This window comes from Lepus europaeus, chromosome 14 (assembly GCF_033115175.1).
Source record: "Lepus europaeus isolate LE1 chromosome 14, mLepTim1.pri, whole genome shotgun sequence".
Lineage (NCBI taxonomy): Eukaryota > Metazoa > Chordata > Mammalia > Lagomorpha > Leporidae > Lepus > Lepus europaeus.
Window position 1 is genome coordinate 43,369,162 of NC_084840.1, and position 22,952 is coordinate 43,392,113.

The 22,952-nt window shown below is 41.2% G+C and overlaps 1 protein-coding gene across 2 annotated transcripts in view; it reads left to right on the forward strand.

Annotated features, from left to right (window-relative positions):
• Positions 1–20,438, forward strand: part of TMEM236 (transmembrane protein 236) — a 53,861-nt gene extending 33,423 nt beyond the window's left edge. For both annotated transcript variants that reach the window (XM_062210523.1, XM_062210524.1), the window contains exon 4: positions 17,217–20,438. In XM_062210523.1, the coding sequence (XP_062066507.1) occupies positions 17,217–17,800 (584 nt within the window). In that variant the 3' untranslated portion in view covers positions 17,801–20,438. The remainder of the gene's footprint in view (positions 1–17,216) is intronic.
• The last annotated feature ends 2,514 nt before the right edge of the window (positions 20,439–22,952 follow it).

Here is a 22,952-nt window from a genome sequence, read left to right on the forward strand (position 1 = left end):
CAGAGCTGAACTGATCTGAATCTAGGAGCCAGGAGCTTCCTCTAGGTCTCCCACATGGGCACAGGGGCCCAAGAACCCAGGCCATCCTCCGCTGCCTTCCCAGATCACAAGCAAAGAGCTGGAGCAGAAGAGGAGCATCTGGGGTGGGAACCAGATCCTATGTGGGATGCCAGAGCTACAGGTAGAGGCCCAACCTGCTATACCACAGTGCCTGCACCATAGATAAATCTTTTTTTTTAAAAGTTCCTGGAAAACTGAATTAACAGTAAGTTATTTTGGTGCAAAGTTTTTTGGAAATGAATTTTTTTTTAATAATATGTATTTTCCATGAACTTTTTGCAATCCCGTTGCATTTACACCTTTCTAGGCTGTCATTACTGATAGAAGATTGCTAATGAAGATAACTAAGCATAATTCCATTTAAACCTACTTTGATAGCTGGACAGTTATTTATTCTTTGCATTTTGGTAGTACTGATACATCAATAAAGTTAACAAATGTCTAGTACCCAAAATTTTAATGTTTAAAATAAGTTATTATACAGGTTTCTGTTTTTCTAGGAACTTTCTTAGCACTATAAGTTTGGATGAGTAGAGTTCAATTTGGACGCCTTTGCTACAGGAACTAATAGGAATATGACTACTGCAGTTCTGTTTTAGAGGACTATGTGCTTTTAATGTGGATTATAAAAAAGTCAAAGCTCACACTAATAAAATTAAGATGTGCCACATTCCTCTGAAGTGAGCAGTTGCAATTAAATATTGGTTGGATTTTGAAAAAATATTTTGTTAATTAAATATTTTATTTCTTCAGTCATAAATTCCTCCACCTGATGTCTTAATTTCATGTGACAGTATCTGTGTCTGACTTGTAGTATTTGCATGCTGCAGTTATTGTGTGGCTAGCATTTTTGTCGTGTTGTACATTTGAAATGGATAGGTTTTGCAGGATGACTTCCTGGTGGGACAGATGGCGTAAAGGCCATGAGTTACAAGAGAACGCTTCAGAGTGGAGGGATACCTCCTAGAGCCATTTATGAGTCATATGCCACCACCCTTCCAGTCACTTTTGTTCCTCAAATTAAAAGCAAAACCAAGCTGGAGGCCACCAGGAAATCTGAGACTCTGAGTCTCATTTTGTACTTTGCCCTTGGGCGGGACGTGATGGACACAACATAGGTGTCAAGTAGATGAGATGGCAGCCAGAGGCCATCTGCGAGGCAGGTACATACCCAAGTTGCACGTGCGCTCCAGAACCAAGTGTGCTTATCTACAATCTAGGGGCTTCGAGAATCTATAAACCCTTTGCTGCATCTATAGACACCTTGAGATTGCAAGTCTATCTTAAAGTTGCCTGATTTTGATGACTTTGTTGTTCATGTTAATACTTTTCTGCCCAGGCGAAGGGTTCTATTTTTCAAAAAATGCACAGGTATAATTTAGGGAGTAAGCCAATGGCATCTTATTTTTGATAATGATGTGTTAGATTAAAAATGTTAAAGGTATTTATTTATCTGAGAGACAGAGAGACTGACAGAATACTCTCACCTGCTGCTTCACTTCCCAGATGTCTACAATAGCTGGGGCTGGGCTGGGGCCACGGCCAGCAGCTGGAAACTCAATCCCGTTTCCCATGTGGGTGACAAGAACCTAATTACTTGAGAAATCACTGCTGCCTCTCTGGATCTTCATTAGTCAGAAGCCAGAGTCAGAAATCAAATAAGGCTCTCCAAAGTGAGATGTGCATGCCATGACCACTAGGCTAAATAATGAGTCCCAGTGAATTTTTAAAGGGACATTTTCTCTGTATCCAGCAGTGATGACAATGAGATTCAAAAAGAAGATCCCCAAGAAGTCAGTCTTGGGGAGAAGACCCTAAAACATCTTGTAAAACTGCTTCTGCCCAGACATAGTAAGGTTAATGTTTGGCTTAATAGCTCCACTATTTAATGTATGTCACATTTTAAAAAACTGGCATTCTTTTTAAACACCTTTGAAAATGTTAATGATGTGTGCATTTAATTTTTGTGTAAAGTTTGAACTGAAATAGCTTCCTGCATTTTTAAAAAATGTATTATTTATTTGTTTGAGAGGTAGAGTTACAGACAGAGAGAGGGACAGAGATAAAGGTCTTCCATCTGCTGGTTCACTCCCCAAATGGCTGCAATGATCAGAATTGTGCTGATCCAAAGCCAGGAGCCAGGAGCTTCATCCAGGTCCCCCATGTGGGTGCAGGGGCCCAAGCACTTGGGTCATCTACTGCTTTCCCAGGCCATAGAAGAGAGCTGGATCGGAAGTGGAGCAGCCAGGACTCGAACCAACACCCGTATGGGATACCGGCACTGCAGGCGGAGGCTTAGCCCACTATGCCACAGCACCGGCTCCCCAGTATTTATTTTAACAAGCACATTAATCAAACTAATTATGTGGATTTTGAATCCATTGGAATATTTTCATTTGTTTGCTGGAAGTTAAACTAATACATAAAATACATTGACTTATTAATACATAAATCTGAACCTAAGAAGTATGGTTTCACTACATGTGAATCGGGGACAAAGTGGATGAAAATAAGGTTTAGAATGCTTTGGCTCCCTTTAGAAGATGTGAGGAAAGTGCATATATTCTCTGTCTTTTCCACATAGCTTGAAATGCATACATGAGTAACTGTTAGCTTGTAGCAGCTTTGGCTTTCTATTAGGTGAAACTTAAGTGATGTATAGTGCTTGGTTTAGGGACACTCTTGTATCATCCTAACCATCCTTAATTCTAAGCTATGAAATTTTGATCTTTGTGGAGCATTTCCTTTTCCAAATTTTTAAATAAGAATTTATTCTGTATATGAAATATGCTTCTGCTAAAAGCAGTCTTCACTGAACCAAGAAATCCCTTCTACTAACTTCTTATTACCAATGGAAATACCTCAGTGTCTAGTGATCACCATGGCACAATTTCTAAGTGTGTTGTCTCACATAGATTGGGCCTCTCCTGGGAATATTTTTCTGGTACATAGATTTCAGAGTCAAGAAATTCTCACAGATGCACGTGGTGTTTAATAATGTCAACTACTAGTCGTGGAAACAAATAACAAGAAGACAATGGATAGCTTGAATGTCCCCCATTCTTATTGATCTGTGGGTACAAATAAAGTTCATTTTACATTTTCATCTGAATTTTGCTGTCTGAGTCTGGACATATTTAGTCCAGGCTGTTGAATATCCCATTGCTCCTTCTCTGTTCCTAGTTTTGTTCCTGTGTACAACTTGGCATTCTGTTCCCCACCATTTCTGCTAGATCCTCTGCTTTAAACAACTGCTAGTGCCCTGGGATATGGACTGATGTGTTGCTATTGCTTTAGACTGATTATCTTTCATTCGCTGGTTGGACTATTGACTTCCTGGCACCAAGTTCTACTTTTCTAGAGCTATCCTGAATAGAGTCCTGGAATAGCTATTTTTGTTTGGAAACAGCCTTTTGTCACCAGAATGTATTTGTATCAACACAACAGCTAAACTTCAGTGATGTCAGTAATGGCCATTCTAGTTCACTACTGGACACCACCATTCTCCCTCCTATCCATAGACCTCATGGCTAGGTCTGGTAGAGATGTATTCCTTCTTTTTTTCTAAAATTAAAAAGAGTTTATTAATTGGCTTGAGAGGAGGATTAAGAGTGATCCCATCTGCTGATTCAGTTCCCGAAAGCCTACAATGACCCCAGGTTGGGACCAAAGCCAGGAGCTAGGAACTCAATCCAAGTCTTCCCACATGGTTGAAAGGAACCCAGTTACTTGAGCCTTCTTTTCAGGTTTTTTTTTTTCCCGTAGAGTCTCATAACCTGTCCTTCCATCAGTCTTAGCTGTATTGTCCAAACCTTGACCCCGGGCACCATGAGATTTCCTTCCCTGCCACCATCGATATTCCTCAGCCTCCGTATAAACAGTGGCTGCAGTCAGACCTGTGACGCTGTCCACTGCTCTGGGGGAATTTTCTTTCCTAGCTATGGAACTCCCTTGAATAGTAGAAAGTTACTTCCAAAAGTTCTCAGGAAACCAGAGTGAAAAGAGAAGTTTATTTTGGGGAAAATATTTTTTTTTCTTTTTGACAGGCAGAGTGGATAGTGAGAGAGACAGACAGAGAGAAAGGTCTTCCTTTTTGCCATTGGTTCACCCTCCAATGGCCGCTGCGGCCAGCGCATCTCACTGATCCGAAGCCAGGAGCCAGGTGCTTCTCCTGGTTTCCCATGCGGGTGCAGGACCCAAGCACTTGGGCCATCCTCCACTGCCTTCCTGGGCCATAGCAGAGAGCTGGCCTGGAAGAGGGGCAACCGGGACAGAATCCGGTGCCCCGACCAGGACTGGAACCTGGTGTGCCGGCGCCACAAGGTGGAGGATTAGCCTGTTAAGCCACGGCGCCGGCCAGAAAATATTTTTTAAAAATACGTATGTACCAGTGCCCTTCAAAAAGTTCTGTTTCATCAAAAATGTGTACTATGAAAAGCTCTACATGGATTCTATTTTACATGGACTTTCTGTAGCGCTCTCATATTTGTAGCTTAGCTTAGACACCACTTGTTGCCAAGTGGTAGGATGGAAGACAATAGTCAAGTACTGTGGGGCCAAAGATGAAGGAAACTTAGTTTTATTAAAGGTAGTAGAAGTCAGAAATGACTAAAAAGGGGACCAGGGCTTTGCAGGAGTTTGCAGGGAGACGTGGTCGTGGAAGCTTTCTTACTTTGAAGACTGGCTGGGCTCAAGGAAATCAAGTGTGCATGTCATGAATGGGTGTGCTTAGGAAGTAAAAATGGCTCCAGTTGGATTTACACCCTGAATAAACAAACCTGTTGCTGGAATTGAAGTTGCCTTCTTAAAACCAACACTACTTGTTTATCAAATTGTCACTTTGGAAATCTACAAAGTTGTATCGAGAGCTACTATGAAAATTTGCATGGAGTGTGTGTGTATGGGGTGAGGGTTGTTGCATAGGGAGGGAGGTTGAATTGGGGTCTCTAGATGTCCCACTTCCTACTTCAACCAGACCAATTCAATTTTTCTTTTTTTTAGGAGTTAATATTTTATGTCAGATTCCATTTGGAAAAAAAGGTTCTGTTAAGTTTTTTAAACCATTCACTTGGATTTCATGCAGAGTTTCAGACTGTATCTGTTTCTAGGGCAGAACCATACCGAGGGACCAACGTTATCTTTCTAGGCCCAGCTCCCTGGGACTCCCAACTTTGTACCTCCTAGAGGCAAAGCAAGCCCCACTAAGAGCTCGTGGCTGCTGCTGCACTAAGCTGATTCAGGTTTTCAGATAGTACAGCCCCATCCTGGTAGGGTACACACGGATTTGAGGCCCAAAACCTACAAAAAACATACCACTTTTAAAACATGCAATTTTGAAGTGTTTTATCTCTAGTTTTTAAATTTTTCTGAAAGTATACATCCATTGATAAAGGTTGTATAACAGAGATAAGCAAAATGGATATCAACCTTAATCTTACAAACCAGAAATTTCTATAACTGATGGCATCTTGATGAACATTCTTCAGTTAAGAAAGCCTATTTCTTAATTTTTCCCACTTTACAGTGTATGGTGGGTATCATTCTTGTAAGTACATCTGTTTCCACAGTGCTGTTTCTTTTTTTAAGATTTATTTATTTATTTGAAAGGCAGAGTTACAGAGAGGTGGAGGCCGAGAGAGAGAGAGAGAGAGATAGAAGAGAGAGAGAGAGTGAGTCTTCCATCTGCTGGTTCATTCCCCCAGATGGCCACAACGGCTGGAGCTGAGCCAATCCGAAGCCAGGAGCCAGGAGCTTCTTCCGGGTCTCCCATGCAGGTGCAAGGGCCCTAGGACTTGGGCCATCTTCTACTGCTTTCCCAGGCCATAGCAGAGAGCTGGATCAGAAGTGGAGCAGCCAGGGCTCAAACCGGTGCGCATATGGGATGCTGCCACTGCAGACAGCGGCCTCACTCACTCCACCACAGTGCTGGCCCCCACAGTGCTGTTTTTGTTGGTCAAGCCATAATCCAGGATATCAGTGAAGCATAATATATTTCTTGAATCCTCTGAAGTTGAGCAACTAGATTTGTTCTAGTTTTAAACGATTGTAAACTCTTATAATATGAAACTTAGGACTCTTGTTCTGCAGTAAAAAGGACTGAGCGGGAAAAGACAAAGATATAGTTAGAATGAGTAAGGTGATGTGTGTTTGAGTTGGGTAGGGGTGATGAGCTATGATCACAGCACACCTGTATGTGCGGTGCAGAATCCCGTGCTGAGTGTGAGTCAGAAACCACTCACTGGATGACTGGCCAGACAGGACCTGGGGACAGAGAGAGTTAATTGCTGCTGGACGAGAGCTGAGTGATATCAGGATCATGACTGCACAGTGTCCTCAGAAGACCTGGCACATCTGCTCATGCCCAGACTCCTTGGCAACAGCACTGCCAGAAGAAAGTGCCTATTATGGGGTGGCTGCACATGCCAGGAAACATAGAATGTGTCATAAGGGGATTGTATAAATGGTGCAGTGTCGCAAAAGTGTGTTGGTTACTCTAGGGCTATCTCAATCGCAGTCACAGATGGCTGGCTGAAGGTGAGGTTAACAGGCTATTTGGGTGGAAAAGCTCAGTGCTCTGCAAAGGAGATGGTTTCCACTGTCACGTCAGTGAGAAATGCCAGGCATGATGTTGGCAGGGTAAGGTTTTCAAATGAATCTGCTCACAAGGGCCCTGGTCCAATTCCTTCTGTGTAGTCTCTTTAATCCCCAGAAACTTGGGCCAAGTGCCACTGGGACCTCAACAGCATACGTGATAGTTTTCTTAGGTTAAACGCATAGATGTGGAATTTCTGGCTTAAAATTTATGCAAGATTTTATGTTTTTTTTTCCCCCTCTGTGTTGTTAAATTGCTCTCTGTAAAAATGCCCTAATTGACCTTCTAAATGACAGCTGAAGAAATTATCTGTTTCTCCTCAACCTTTTAACACTGGATAATTTATTCCATTTTATCTTTGCCCACTTCATAAACAGAATTATATGTTGTTACTTTTAAAATTTTCTTTTTAAAAGAAGTTCATGTGTTTAACACTTCCTCATAGGTTTATTGCCTATTTTTTTAATTTGTATATCTATCTCCTTGATGTGTCTGCTGTTGGTATATCCATTTTCTTTTTACTACTGATTCATGAGTTCTATATATTTTAAGGATGTTAAGCTTTGCCTGTCATAGATGAAGCATATAATTCAAAGTTATCATTTGCCTTTAATATTGCTAGGTACTCTTATTATTTAGAAAATTTAACTTTGGACATATTTTAATATTTATGTTTTAGTCTTTGGCATTATGCTTAAAAACTCTGCTTTCACTATAAGTGAACATTATTTACCAATTATTTTCTTTAAAATATGTACTTTAATGTTTAATGAGAAAAGTAGGGTTCTCTTTGGGGTACACATTTGTTAATTTATATGAAACAAATTAGATACGATCAATATGTTCATTTCTTTGATCTGATGAAAATTGTAAACTCTGCCTCTATTGTATTCCTGTCCATTTACTCTGTTATTTTCATAATACAAAAAGCACTCAATAAAGTCTTTTAAAAAAGTCAGGGGCCAGCACTGTGGCATAGCTGGTAAGACTGCTGCCTGCAACACCAGCATCCCACATGGACTCTGGTCCATGTCCTGGCTGCTCCACTTTCAATCCAGCTCCCTGTTGATGAACTGGGAAAGCAGCGGAAGATGGCCAAAATCTTTGAGTCCCTGCACCCATGTGGGAGACCTGGAAGAAGCTCTGGGCTCCTGGCTTCAACCAGACACAGCCCCAGCCAGTGCTGCCATATGGGGAGTGAATCAGTGAATGGGAGATCTCTCTGTCTATCCCTCATCTTTGTAACTCTGACTTCCAAATAAGTAAATAAATCTCTTAAAATGGTCAATGCCAAACATAGGCACCCCTGATGAATTGAACTGAGATCCTTGGGGCTGGAATTTGGCTACAAGATGATTTTTAGAAAGAAAACCTCATTGAATGATTCTGATTTATTTCTTTAATTAAGAGGAGCAGTTCTCACCCTTGGCTGTACATTAGCATCAACAAGAAGGCTTTAAAAATGTTTGACATTGGGACTGGCATTGTAGCACAGCAGGCGAAGCCACTGCCTGTGGGAGAGGCATTCCATATCACCATGTGTGAGACCCAGATGGAGTCCTGGCTCCTGGTTTTGGCCTGACCCAGCCCTGGTTGCTGCAGCCATTTGGGGAGTAAACCAGCAGATGGAAATGCGTGTTCTCTCTCTGTTTCTCTTTCTCTCTCTGTTTCTCTCTCTCTCTTTCTGTAACTCTGCCTTTCAAATGAATAAAAATAAATTTTTTTAAAGTTTCGGAATGAGGCCCAGGTCCTAGTAACTTTCAGCCTTCCCAGGTGATTCACAGTTGTGAAAAAAATACGGGTGGATAGGGAGAAAGCAAGCAGGCAATTTGCACTTGATACTGCCACATTTCTTTGTGAACTAGGAAGCGCATTTTCTGCTGAGAACAGTGGAGTTAGATGGAAGGGAGTAACTAGCACAGAATGGGCAAGGTCTGGGGTCATTGCTGTGGAGAGGGATGAAGGGGGCTGGAGACACACACAGAGGTTGGCACAATGCTGAGGGTGCAGTGAAGAGTGGAGTGGGAATTTGCTCTGCGACCGATCAAGAGCCTGATTTTTCCCCGTGATTCTCAGGCATTGACTACGGAAGAGGTGGGACCACGGGACTGGTCAGGCATGGAGTTTGCAGAGCAGGAATGGAGGGAGGAAAAGGCTCTGTGCCTTTCTGAGTCATTTCTTCTTGTTGCCGACTTAGCAAAACATGATTTCTTAAATGAATGGCAATTATGACTCTTACTGAATCTATTTCCAGGGAACCAGGCACCACTTACTGGCATATTTTCAGTCAGAACCACCAGAAGAGTATTTTTTTAAAAGATTTATTTATTTATTTGAAAGGCAGAGTTATAGAGAGGTGGAGGCAGAGAGAGAGAGAGAGAGAGAGCTCTTTTATCCACTGGTTCACTCTCCAAATGGCTGCAACAGCCGGAGCTGGGTTGATCCAAAGCCAGGAACCAGGAGCTTCTTCCAGGTCTTCCACATGGGTGCAGGGGCCCAAGGACTTGAGCCAGCTTCTACTGCTCTCCCAGGCCATAGCAGAGAGCTGGATTGGAAGTGGAGCAGTGGGGTCTCAAACAAGCGCCCATGTGGGATGCTGGCCCTGCAGGGGGCAGCTTTACCCAATACACCACAGCACCGGCCCTCAAAAGAGTCTTTTAAAAATATGTGGAGCCTGCGTTGTGGCGTATTGGGTTAAACCCCTGCTTGCAACACCTGGGGTCCTGTACCAGCCTGTTCAATCCTGGCTGCTCTGTTTCTGATCTGCTTCCCTGTTAACATGTCTGGGAAAACAACAGAAAGTGGCCTCCAGGTGCTTGGGCCTTGTGGAAAACCTGGAAGGAGCTCCTGGCTTTGGTTTCTGCCTGGCTGTTGTAGCCATTTGGGAAGTGAACCAGTGATGCAAGATCTTTCCTCCCATGGCCACGCATTTTTTTTTTTTTAAAGAATACATATTAATGAGCTATCCCTGTTGATCAACAGATGGGAAGACAGAACCTGGCATCTGTGATGTTTTAAAGCTACTCAAACAAAACAAAAACATCCTGACAGACAACGCCTGATTAGAGGAAGTATTAAGAGCTGTGACAAGTGTCAAGGTGAAAGCTCTGATGATAAATCCAAATTCCTACAGGAATTTGCTCTCTAGTTTTCTTTGAAGTGTAACTCATCACACCCTAACCAAATAGAATGTAAGCAATGGCACAGTGGTTAAAAGGAAGAAAAAGGGGAGCACTGCTTTTTTTCCTGAATAACATGAATGGCATTTTTGAGTTCCTCTTTGTTTCTTTTTAAGAAATAGCTTATTATACAATCTGAGCCCAGTATGTGAGCTGGTTTCCATAATGTGTTATTTTGCAATGTGTTCAGGGGTGAGGATGAGGAACACTGTGTTCAGGGCCAAGCCAAGAAGGGAGTCTATTTCCTTTCATACCGGCCCCCCTGGTTATTTAGAAGAGGGAAGTCTCAGGAACGTGTACCAGTTCTAGGACTTCTTTTTTTCCCTTCTCAAAAAGTAAATGGCCATTTCCCAGCCTGGGATGAGGCAGGGGTAGAACTTGTGATTCATGCCTCCTGATGGAGCACCAGCTGTCAGGACTTGATCCGTGTGGATTGAACCACAAGTGTTCCTGGAGTGAGGTCCATGGCAGCAGGCATGGGACCTCGGGGCCTCTCACCATCTTGAAAGAAGACTTGTTTTTGACTAGGACTGCATTACATGCTTCTAACAATTTCATCCCCAACTATTGGTTTTTTCTTAAATGGGCAACAAGTTGTGAGCAATTTTAGTAACTAAAATGAAACACCTTGAGAATTGCAGGATATATTTGAAATAAACATTGCAGGAAAAGTGACCAGAATTAGGGAACATGAAGAATTCAGCATGTGCTACTTTGGAATACTAAGTTTTATCTCCCATATCATTACGAACAAAGCAACTCTTATGGCTTGAGTTTAACATGAAAGGAACAGGTCATTGGTTTTCAAAACTTTACATTTTCTTGTGTTGGATGTGGAGAGCTGATTGCCTGCAAAATGTGCAGACATTCATGGTTACTTTTTGCTTCTGTTGATAGTGGGATCCTGTCTAGGGGAACATGGATTTTCTCACACTCTGCTTCCACTGCTATTTTGGAGTTCAACTCCTCCTACGGGGAAGGGTTCCAAAGGCTGCTTCTAATGAGCTCATCCAGTCTTCTTGGAATCACACCTCTGTCCTTTTCTTCCCCTGCCTGGTGACCCGGGAAGCCTCTGAAATGCTTTGAACCACTGCTACTGCTGTTGATGTCATCTCTCTGTCGACCCAAGTCCTGCCAGGCTGTGCAAGTGCCTCACCATGCTGGCAGGCTCCTCCAGGCCTGGTGCCATGTCACAGCTTCCCTTACTGTTGAGCTCTGCAGGTCCCCAGGCTGTGCTGCCAGACGCTCTTCACGTCTTCCAGGGCTTGTTAGTGGAATTACTTCTCAAGGCCTTGCTTAAAGGGCTCTCTTTAGGAGCAGGGCCAGAGGCAAGGAGTGGTAGGTGCTGAGCAGGATGCAGAGTTCTCCTATCTACCTGCGGATTCCGAGGGACTGTTACTGGTCCAGGGTTCACGCTTTGGCTCACTCACCTCAATGCAAGGTCCCCCCCCACCCCAGGTTGCTTATTCCTCCCTCATGCTAAGAGAACCCAGATAAATCGTCCTCCTACCTTTTATTCAGTGCATCTTTATGGTGGTTGATTCCATTCCAGTAGGAGGTGCTCCAGTAGGAGCTGGGGGGTACAAGGGTGAGTAACATAGGCAGAGCCCTCCTTTGCTGGAGCTCATGGTCTAGTGGGCATAAAAAGACCTGAATGCACTGCATAGCACGCGCGTGTCGTTGGAGCTGAAGCGGGTGCTCTAGAGGCCATGAATCAGGCTCCTTGCTGTGCGGATATGCTTTGATCATCCAGCTTGGACTCAGATTAGACTTCCTCGTTCCTGTCTGTATCCAAGCACGTAGTACTCCTGAGTATTTGTAATTACGAAGGACATACTGGTAGAGACATCTCAAACTGCTCAAAGTGTACAATTATTTATGTTCATGGTGAGATAATTACATGTTTTCAACTTTTTACCTTACTATTTATGCTTCAATAAATATATTCAAGGTTATTTTATATAGATTATAAAATAAAAATTTCAAGGAGACCAATAAGAATAAGGGAACACGAAGAATTTAGCATGTATTGATTTATATATTATGTATTTCTTTTTTTTTTTTTTGACAGGCAGAGTGGATAGTGAGAGAGAGAGAGACAGAGAGAAAGGTCTTCCTTTTTGCCGTTGGTTCACCCTCCAATAGCTGCTGAGGCCGGCACATCATGCTGATCCGAAGCCAGGAGCCAGGTGCCTCTCCTGGTCTCCCATGCGGGTGCAGGGCCCAAGGACTTGGGCCATCCTCCACTGCCTTCCCGGGCCATAGCAGAGAGCTGGCCTGGAAGAGGGGCAACCGGGATAGAATCCGGCGCCCCAACCGGGACTAGAACCCGGTGTGCCCGCGCCGCAAGGCGGAGGATTAGCCTGTTAAGCCACGGGGCTGGCCTATATTATGTATTTCTAGTCAAAAATATCTAGAACTACATATTATGTATAATTTGGTGTTTTTCTACTTGTGAATATATAAAACATATAAATACAGTGTATGTATGTGTGTGTGTGTGTGTGTGTAGAATATAAATTAACTCACAGCCTAAACAGCTGTCAACTATAACGAGAGGCCAGAATATCCTAAATGAAAATCTGAAGATTAGGAAGTTTAGATTAGAAAGTTTTCTCATTCTTTAAAATATAGCATATTTTAAAATTGATAAACTTATCAATTGTTAGCTCTTCTTGTCCAGTGTTAGATGAATGTAGACTAAAGTAATGGTTGAGGGGAAACTGTTCTTTAGACCACTTAAGCTTTCATTTGGGTCCTCAGATAAAAAAGAATTCTTAAAAAATTTGGCTTTGCGGGGCCGATGTCGTGGTGCACTAGGTTAATTCTCCGTCTGTGGCGCCGGCATCCTATATGGGTGCCGGTTCTAGTCCTGGTTGCTCTTCTTCCAGTCCAGCTCTCTGCTGTGGCCCGGGAGTACAGTGGAGGATGGCCCAAGTGCTTGGGCCCTGTACCTACATGGGAGACCAGGAGGAGGCGCCTGGCTCCTGGCTTCGGATCGGTGTAGCTCCGGCTGTATCGGCCATTTGGGGAGTGAACCAATGGAAGGAAGACCTTTCTCTCTGTCTCTCTCTCTCACTATCTATAACTCTACCTGTCAAATAAATAAATTCAAAAATATATTTATAACTAAAAAAATTTTGCTTTGCCTAAAATTTAGAAATGATACATTCATTGATGGTTAGATTTATGTAAGATGTGGCAGGGAACTAAAGTTGGATCTTAGGACTTTTGAATTTGGTGGCTAACAGTTTAACTCCAGTTGTAAAGAAGGTTATCTCAGCTGAGGATTTATGCTCACTGTGCCAGAACTGATGGCTGAATATCTGGCTAAATTCATTATTATTGTCTAGTGAAAATGCACATCCAGTCTAAGCAGGTAGTACTAAGCCGGTTAGTATTGACTCAACTGCTTCTCCAAGGTGGGGTAGAGGGAAGTCCTGGTTGAGTAGCTGCCAGTGCCAGTTTCTGTGGTATAAATCCCCCTGCCTTGACCAATGTTGGCTGTCAGAGTGCATCACTGGACACGATTGTGGAGTTGGGAAGACACCCATGTGAGCTCTTGCTAACTGGGGTAAAGCTGTGTCCTGCTCTACAAGTTGTTATCTCCAGGATAGCATTTGTGATGTGAACTGGCAAATCTAAGAACTAAACTCAGGATCTTAAGGCTCTGAAGTGTAACACTAGTTCTCAAACTTTTTGAGTTCTTCAGACTGAAGGGGCACCAGGTAGCTAACGTGTAACAGGCTGCCATCAGTCTTTTTAGTTACTACATGCTGGCATTTTCTATTTTTTCTAAGTTAAGACAATAAATTGTTCAGCTATTTTTATGTTTATTATTTACTATGCTCTGATATTTTCTGTTCTCTTCCAATGAAGACAATAGTTGTTTAGCTATCGCTTTATTTACCATATGACTTTTCTGTGTGTCAGACACTATTTGTACATGCTTTATGGATATTGATTTATTCCTACATTATAACCACCCTGGGAGGTAAGTTCCGTGATTCCGTGTCCCAGCGAGGGACAGTGTCAAAATAACAATGACCATGGTTTACCGTTAGGGTACATATTCATTTATTGCTTTTTCCCCTTCTTGTTCTTTAAATGTATTAGTGACTAAAAGTGCTTTGTGTGCTTAATCTGTCTTAAACACTGTTTTAATAGAAACATTAATTTTCTTCTCTGGATTTTTTTCTAGTGTTATCCTGAATTGTTATTAGCTTTCTCTAGAACTTTTCCCCTCAGGAAAATTAGATTTGGGGATGTTAAACAAGACCAGTCAGACTGGTTGTCTGAGTCGTTCTTCATCTTTGGGTTTCTATGGACTGAGTAACAATCTCGTCTAACATCAGCCGCCTTTTCGCTAAACTCTCCGTGTTGCCTCGGACTGCAGTGCCTTTCATTCTCCTGTCAGTGGGCCTCCCTCCCTCCCTCCCTCCCTCCCTTCTTCCTTCCTTCCTTCCTTCCTTCCTTCCTTCCTTCCTTCCTTCCTTCCTTCCTTCCTTCCGATGCAATAGGCATAAAATTAGTCTGTTGTTGAAATTACATTTCCTTCATTATCTGGTTTGCATAGTGAGGACAAAAGCTTGTTTCGGCGACTGACATCAGATGTGGGAGCCACATAGAATGGCTGCTACTTTTCCTTCTTACAAGGGATGTGAACCTCTCTGGAAGTGAGTGTATCGCTCTATGCTTACATTTTTAATAGGGTTTTGCAAAAATAAATATTGCAATACCCAAATTGAACAAATCTCAACTAACTGGAACAAGGAAAAGAATTCCAGCTGTAGGTGGAAATTTTTAAAAGTACAACATTTGGTGGCTGGTGTTGTGGTGCAGTGGGTTCAGCTGCCACTGGCATGTTGGTAGCCCATACTGGCGTGCCGGTTCGAGTCCCAGCTGGGGCACTTCCCTTCCAGCTCCCTGCTAATGTTCCCGAGATGGCAGCAAGGAGGATGGCCAAACCCTGCCAGCCATGCAGGAGACCAGGATAAAGTTCCTGGCTCCTGCCTTGGACCTGGCCCGGAATTGGCTGTTGGAGCTGTTTGGGGAATGAACTAGTGGATGGAAGATCTTTCTCTCTGCCTCTCTCTTCCTCTCTCTTTCTCTGTTGCTGTGCCTTTCAAATAATGAATTCATTTTTTTTTTTTTCAAGAACTGATTTGGAGAGGATACTAATCTTGGATCCAAAGGGACACACTCATACACATGACCATTGACACTGCTCAGAGACTCATGGCAGGGTCCAAGTCCACTTGGAAGATCCAAAGATCTCTTGGCTGCTTCAGCCCTCCCCTGCCCTTAGGGAGGCCAACAGAACTTTCCTGTTAGTACTTCTGGTGCTCTTCACTTGAAAAACAGGACACTGGGGTCTCCATACCCCCAAATCTAAACCAGTCCCCATCAAGCTGCGGAGCGATAGGAAGTTCCCAGGCCTCCTTTCACCCAGTGTATGTGGATTGGGGCCTTAGTATCTCATCGGAACCAAACTGTAGCAAAGAATTCATTGTTTCTACCAAGAGCTCTTATCCTCAGATATCAACTCTCATTGACTGTTTAAAAAATGTCAATGTGTCACTGCTTAGATTGCTACTTCCTGCCTTTGAAATAATGCTGAATTTGCATTCATCTTTCACAAGCCCAGATTATACACTGTGTTCTTAACGCTGACAAAGGCATTTGGATTTTCCTTCCAACAGCTTTATCTGTTAAGAGAGTTGAAGGAGTGTTTTCTAGGACATGACATCCTCTAACTAACATTTTCTGTACTGATTTTTCTTACTAGAAGGAGAGATGCTACTGACCATTTCAGGTTAAAAAAATATGAATTCTTGCAGCCAAAAATAAAAGGCAACTAGTATATAGTTTTCTCTCTTATGTGAGTACTGTTTTTTAAAGGGATAGTCACTCAGGCCGCTGTGACTTGCACAGTTGGTAAAGGTGCCTATAGTGGTCATGGATTTTAGCCTTTGCTTATAAATGATTCATAATAGAAGTAAGTTCATCAAGAATTTAGATTATCTTTTTAGTTTTTAAAAATAGTCAACCCACACTTAAAATTGTAATGTAATTCTCTAGCTGTGTGAAAGAAAACTGAGGGTTGTTGTGTCTTTTATAAACCCTCCTATTTGTAGTAATCAAGCATTTTATTAGTCATTCATCATAACATTTATTTTGAAATGTTTTCACTTTCAGCTCAATGCAGTACAACAAATTCTTGTTGACTTTGAATCTTTGACCTTTAGAGCTATTCCATTTAATGACTGCCTTGCGATTGTGTCCTATCAGTCATGTGGCAGCTCAGCATGTTCACTGAGTAGACTTTGTCAAGGTCTGATAAATTGTTGGCAACAAAATAGTGTTTAGGTGGACAGCTATTTGAAAAACAATGTGGTATACACCTTTCATGTCTGAAAACAATGCCATCAACATTAATTGTAGATTTTAAGATGTGAGGACCCATCCATAAGTTCTAACCGTGACACCCACCTAAACACAACGAGGGGCACACACATGCCGAGATGGTGACAACTCAGATTCCCTACTCATTCAGTTGACCGGTGTGCTGACCAGCCTCAGTCTCATGGCCACAGAAGAGATGCTTTCCACTAAACACTTCAAACCCTTTGGGGAAGAACAGCTTTAAAATCTTGAATTCAGCGTGCTACTCTTCCCCATGAATCTCTAATGGTCAGAGTCCCTCCTAGCACCCAGCTCCATGGTGGAGAATTGTGCACTTCTGCTTCATCTTATAAAATGAAAGGCTTGGACTGGCGAACTTTATGATAGCTCTGTGTTTTGTAATTAGCACATGATGTATTGCCTCTGGACAGGTAATACCAACCATCACATTAAGAGTTTGTCAATTGGAGTCACACAGATCTGGGTGGGAATTCCAGTTCTGTCCATTGCTAACTGTGTTTTTGCATTCAGGCCTTATTTAACCTCTTGCATCCCAGTTTTCATATTTGGAAATTGGAATAGTAATCCTGTCTCTCAGCTTTGTTCTTAGGATCAAATGAGATAATTGTGAAAGTAGCAATTTGCTCAGGAGCAAATAATGACTCTTGCTATAAAATGGTACACGTGGCTTAGAATGCCTATCCAGGAAAACACCAAGGCACCAGGCTCCTTCTCCATTTCTGTATTTTTCAAGTATGCTCTTACCTTGAACTTCGATATTTAAAATAGGTTCTAATAAAAGAACTAGAATTTTATTTGTAAATCAAATTGTAGATTTTAAATTTCAATAAAACAAAACAATATTTTTAAATTTTAAAATTATAAATATTAAACTATAAAATTGATGCATGATTATAATATATAATTTATATAGTATGTCCATGTAAGAATTAAGCTACAAATAAATCAATCCTTTGCAGGTAACGAAGATAAACACATCCACACGTCCTCTTTGCAACAAGTAAGAACTGTGACGGAGCAAGTGAGGCAAAATGGAGAGAACGCTGCCTCTCCCCGCGCAGCCAGCCCCTCTGAGACGTGGCAGCCCCCAGGGACACTGACACACAGCACCGTCCCCATGTTCGCTGGGCCCCAGGAGCCTTTCTTTGGCTCGGGAATCCTGAAGACAATGTCCCGGCGAGATGTCCGGGCCGAGATATTCCTCTGGAGCTTTCTGCTGTGGTCTGACACGATAGAGATGGTGCGAGTGGCCGGTCACCCTAATGTGTACAAGACAAACTGGCTGTATCCAGTCTACTTATTCAGTTTCATTTCTCTCCTTCGCATTATATTCACCCCCCAAAATCCTCTTCTCAGTTTTCTGGGCATCCTGCTGCAGGATTTACCCTTTGTGTTTGTCAGGCTCAGTTTGATCATTGTCCTGGGGACAATCACACCTGTCCTTGGCCTTTGTAAAAACGTGCTAGTGACTCTCTCTTATGTTTACTTCAATTTCTTAACCAGATTCAGGGCTTTCTCTAACTTTGAGTTGTCTCCATTTTGAAAAGAAGACTCCTGTTTTTAAAAAGATGAGACCTCTTCCTTGAGTAAACACACATTACAGCAGTGGCTTTTTTGTTTTTTTCTCCTTTTTTGGCAGAGCCTAAATTTTTGTACTATAGAAGAAATGAAGAACAGATTGTACAGAGTAACCTGTTTTTAATTACTGTAGATATCAATTGTTAATGTATACAGTTGGTGCTAAAGTTCAACAAAGTTGTGTTCTTAGAAGTTGGTGCCCATACATCTCTTTCTGAAAATGTTAGTACTTTCAGTTACATCTTCAAAAAACTCATGGAAAATGCATATTATGAAAAAACTATGCATGGATTTCCAGAATTTTATACCAAAATAAACTTATCTTTAATTCCATTTTTCTTCAAATTTTTAAGTACCCATATACAACATTTTTTCCAGTAACACTCCTTCATAAAGCCTTTTTTAAAACTGAGAACATATTTTCCCACTACATGAGCCCAAGAATGAGATTTTTACCATTTATGCAAATTATGGAATATTACATGAATTAATCAGATTTTAGGAAATACACCTGAAGTTACTGAATAATTTTTAAGATTATTCTTTTTTAAATTTGAAAATTATACCTTAGAGTCTCTTTCAAACACAGAATTATATTCCTTATCCCACTCCTTCAGGTGACTTATTTAGTTGATTTCCCCATGAGAAACAATTCACTTGAACAGGTGTTTCACTCAGGTGAAGGTTTAATCTAGCTGTTGAACTGGAACTGCAATACTGACATGAATTTTGTTTACTGTAATGAGGCAAGGTACATCAGTGATCTCTAGATAAAGTTTTATAATGGGAAGCCATAAATTGAAGATGTAGATTTCAAAGTGTAATATTATTTTATTTGTGGAATTTGATACCATCATAAAAATAATTGAGTGCAAGCACTATCTAAAATTAGAAGTTCAATGTATGAATACAATGGCAATTACGCCAGTGTCTTACGTGATGCTCTGTTGTGACTATCTTCATGTTTTGAAATAATCACATGCAAAATCATGGCATTTGCCTTCACTATGTGGGGACACTCCAAAATTCAGGGCAGAGGTGCTCCATCTCATGTGACTTTTCAGACGCTGGACAGATTTGTAGGAGGCCTAGGAGCACAGTGTAATGATTTGTGTAGCCAGTCTCTTTCATGACCTGGATGGATGACAGACCTGGTATGTTCCCTGCTCTCCACTAAATCCCCTAGTCTCTCACCCCTGCTACCTTCAGGTTTTTATAATCTCATAAAGGAAGGTCTAAGTCATTGTTGTTCAACCTTGCCTGCTAGTTTTATGACCTGTGACACGTTCCTGAACCGCTGTGGCCCCCATTTTCATATCTAAAGATGAATATACACCTAAAACCACTTTAATATGGATGAAAGCGTGAGGACTGCTCCCAGCATGCTATCTGGCAAACAAGAATATCTGTATAAATGCTAAGTATTTTCATGGTGCCTGTCCCCAGTAAACAACTAAATACATTGCTGCTTTGTTCTGTTTTATTCTTTCTCCATGTCCCTGCTTAGCTTTTGGGAAAAATTTAAACCTTGAATTTCTGAAAAGTCATATGTGAAATCTGACCAGAGACTATAACTTTTTATCAAGTAGTAGAATGTTGAGAAGTGAATATGCAGCATAAAACGGATGTAAACATTTGCTCATCAGACGTTGGAGAGTCACCCTGTGAACTCCAGTTGTGACACTGTATGAAGGCTTTCATTGTATGTTTACTCTTCTGTATTCCTCACTAATCTTATTCCTTAAAGAAAGGTCTGAGGATATTTTCTTTAATAATGCATCTTTTACTGTCAATAAAAACCTGTAATCAAGTGATTAATTTAAAATATTCCTACATATAGAAATATTTTACATAAATATATATTTATTTTATATTGGAATTTATAGAGAAATGGTGCTTAGGTAAACTCAGAGGTATTACTTGAGTATTACTTGAGTTTAGGATCCATGTCAAAGGGATCACACAAACAAGACTAGTGTCTGCTAATACTAACTGATAGAATCAAAAAGGGAGAGAACAATCCATCATGGGAAGTGGGATACACAGCAGACTCATAGAATGGCAGATGTTCTAAATAGCACTCTGGCCTCAGAATCAGCCCTTAAGGCATTCAGATCTGGCTGAAGAGCCCATGAGAGTATTTTAGGCATGGAAAGCCAAGACACTCTGGGAAGAGGAAAAAAAAAAAGAAGACCTAAATGAAAGATCTCTGTGAGTGAGATCCCAGTGGAAAGAATGGGGCCATCAAAGAAGGAGGTACCTTTCTCTGAAGGGAGGAGAGAACTTCCACTTTGACTATGACCCTGTCGGAAGAGGATCGAAGTCGGTGAACTCAAAGGCTTCCATAGCCTTGGCAACTCATGACTAGAGCCTAGGTAGATTACTGATGTCATAAACAAGAGTGTCAAATTGTTAAGTCAGCAACAGGAGTCACTGTGCACTTACTCCCCATGTAGGATCTGTCCTTAATGTGTTGTCCAATGTGAAGTAATGCTATAACTAGTACTGAAACAGTATTTTACACTTTGTGTTTCTGTGTGGGTGCAAACTGATGCAATCTTTATTTAATATATACTGAATCGATCTTCTGTATATAAAGAGAATTGAAAATGAATCTTGATGTGAATGGAATGGGAGAGGGAGCAGGAGATGGGAGGGGTGCGAGTGGGAGGGAAATTATGGGGGGGGGCCATTGTAATCCATAAACTGTACTTTGGAAATTTATATTTACTAAATAAAAAATAAATATGAATATGCCCAATATTTTGAGTAGTAATACAAAACATGACATGTAGGAAGAAAATTATTGGATAGCTAATTTATTTATAAACATGTGTTTATAAAGTTCAACTCTGTTATTTAACAGATGTTACATAAAATTGTGCTGACAAAACATTGATCTACACTGTGTTATTAAAATTACATTATTAAAATTATATGGCAATTATCATAGCTTCTAATTGTTGTTGGTACTAAGACTCATATAACTTTTTTTGTTCTGATAAAAAATGTTACTTTTCTGCTATATGAAATTGTACATGCCAAAATGTCATGATCTATAATACACTGTACAATGTTTTATTCCCAGTAATATTTGGAGTGCAACTGATAGTTATGTCTTCATTTAGCATTACACTCAAAGTTAGTTATAGTTAAAAGACACATTTTTAAAATAACCTATGATCTGACTATTTGCTATTTATAAAAATTCTTTACAGACTTTTATGCCTTTTCTTTCTCAAGGTTAAGTAAAAAGGTTTACTGTGTGAATGTTGCAGTCTTGTTTTTCTTATAAGAGCCTCATTGCACTGAATAATATTAGGACATGGAAAAGGAAAAGAAATGAAGCATTTTGTTGAATGCCTGCTATGTGCAGGGAGCTATGCTAGTTTTTGTAGACTTGGGAACAAAACGTTACTTAGAACAACCCTTTTCTCGACTGTTGAGGAATACTTTTTTTTTTTCCATGCGAATTGTTGAACTCTTTACTTAGTATAGAGTTGATCTTCTGTGTATAAAGTTAATTGAAAACGAATCTTAATGGAAAATGGGACTGGGAGTGGGAGATGGAGGAGGAGGAGGGGTAGGAGTGTGGGTTGGAGGGCAGGTATGGGGGGAGAATCACTATATTCCTAAAGTTGTACTTATGAAATGCATGGCTTATATTCCTTAAATAAAAGGTTTCTTTGAGGAAAAATGTTACTTAGTGAATATATGAAGATTTTCTTAATCATAGGCATTAAGAGCTATACCAAATTAAATTTACAAAAAAGAACAGATTGGGGCCAGCGCTGTGGATTCGAATTGGTACAGTTCTGGATGTTGTGGCCTATTGGGGAGTGAACCAGCAGATGGAAGATGATTCTCTCTCTCTCTCTCTCTCTCTGTGTGTGTGAAACTCTGACTTTCGAATACATAAATAAATCTTTAAAAAAAAGATTATAAGGAGTGTTTAACCATGGTGTTTAGGGTGACTGTGTCCCACATGAGAATGCCTGAGTTTGCTTCCTGGCTCTGGCTACTGGATTCCAGATTGCTGCTAATGCAGACCCTGGGAAGCAGTGGTGATGGCTCAAGTAATTGGATTTCTGCCACCCATTTGGGAGACCTGGATTGTATTCCTAGCTGCCATATTTGACCCTGGGTCAGCTTGGCTGTTGTGGGTAAACTGGAGAGTGATTCAGCTCACGGGTGCGCTCTCTACCCCTCTCCTTCATAAATAAATCAAAGATTTAAAAACACTTTTTAAAAAAGGAGCAATATATCACGTAGAGGCTGGCGAATTAACTGGATTCAGCACCTGGTTCTAACTCCCAATTCCAGCTCCCTGCTAATGTGGGCCCTGGGAGTCCACACAATGTGGGAGCAGAAATGATGGCTGAAGTAGTTGAGCTCATGCCACCCGCATGAGAAACGGGGATTGAGTTCCTGGCTGCTGGCTTCAGCCCCAGCCCATTAGGGGTTGAGCGCATTTAGAGAGCGAACCAGTAGATGGGAGCCTTTCTCTTTCTCTGTCTCTTTGTCTCTCAAATAAATACATAAATAAATAACGATTTTTAAAAAGAAGCTGTAGTGTGTAAAAAGATCTCTTAATACACTATAGAGAGGATATTGTAAATAGTAAAAGGAAAAAAACAACCTGTTGAATATATAATGCATTCTACTGCTGAGATCCAATACCCAAATACATGTTTAAATGCAAATTTCCACCCTAATTTCCACATTGTCTCCATCCCACTGACCAACATAGAGAAATGAGTAGTGCTGAAATATATATGTGTGTTCGTGTGTGTGTGTATCGCTGAAGCCATTGTATTTTACAAAATGGTTTTTACGTGTTACTTATTTCTATAACCAGGTCAAAGTTTGGCTGTGATGTTTGCTTCCTTATGGGAGAATGTGTTTGCCCAGTTTCCAGTTTCCTGGATGCCTGCCTCTCATCCAGCCTCTGGGCTCTTTAGTAACCTGCTCCTAACACAGCAGCAGCGAGTCAAGGTGAGAAAATAGAGAAGGAGGGACGCAAGTACACCTGCACACACTGAAACGTAGAGAAACAAAGCCACTTGTCTTAGAAAGGTATTTTAAATCCTTACCAAAAAGAAAGAATAAGAAAGGAA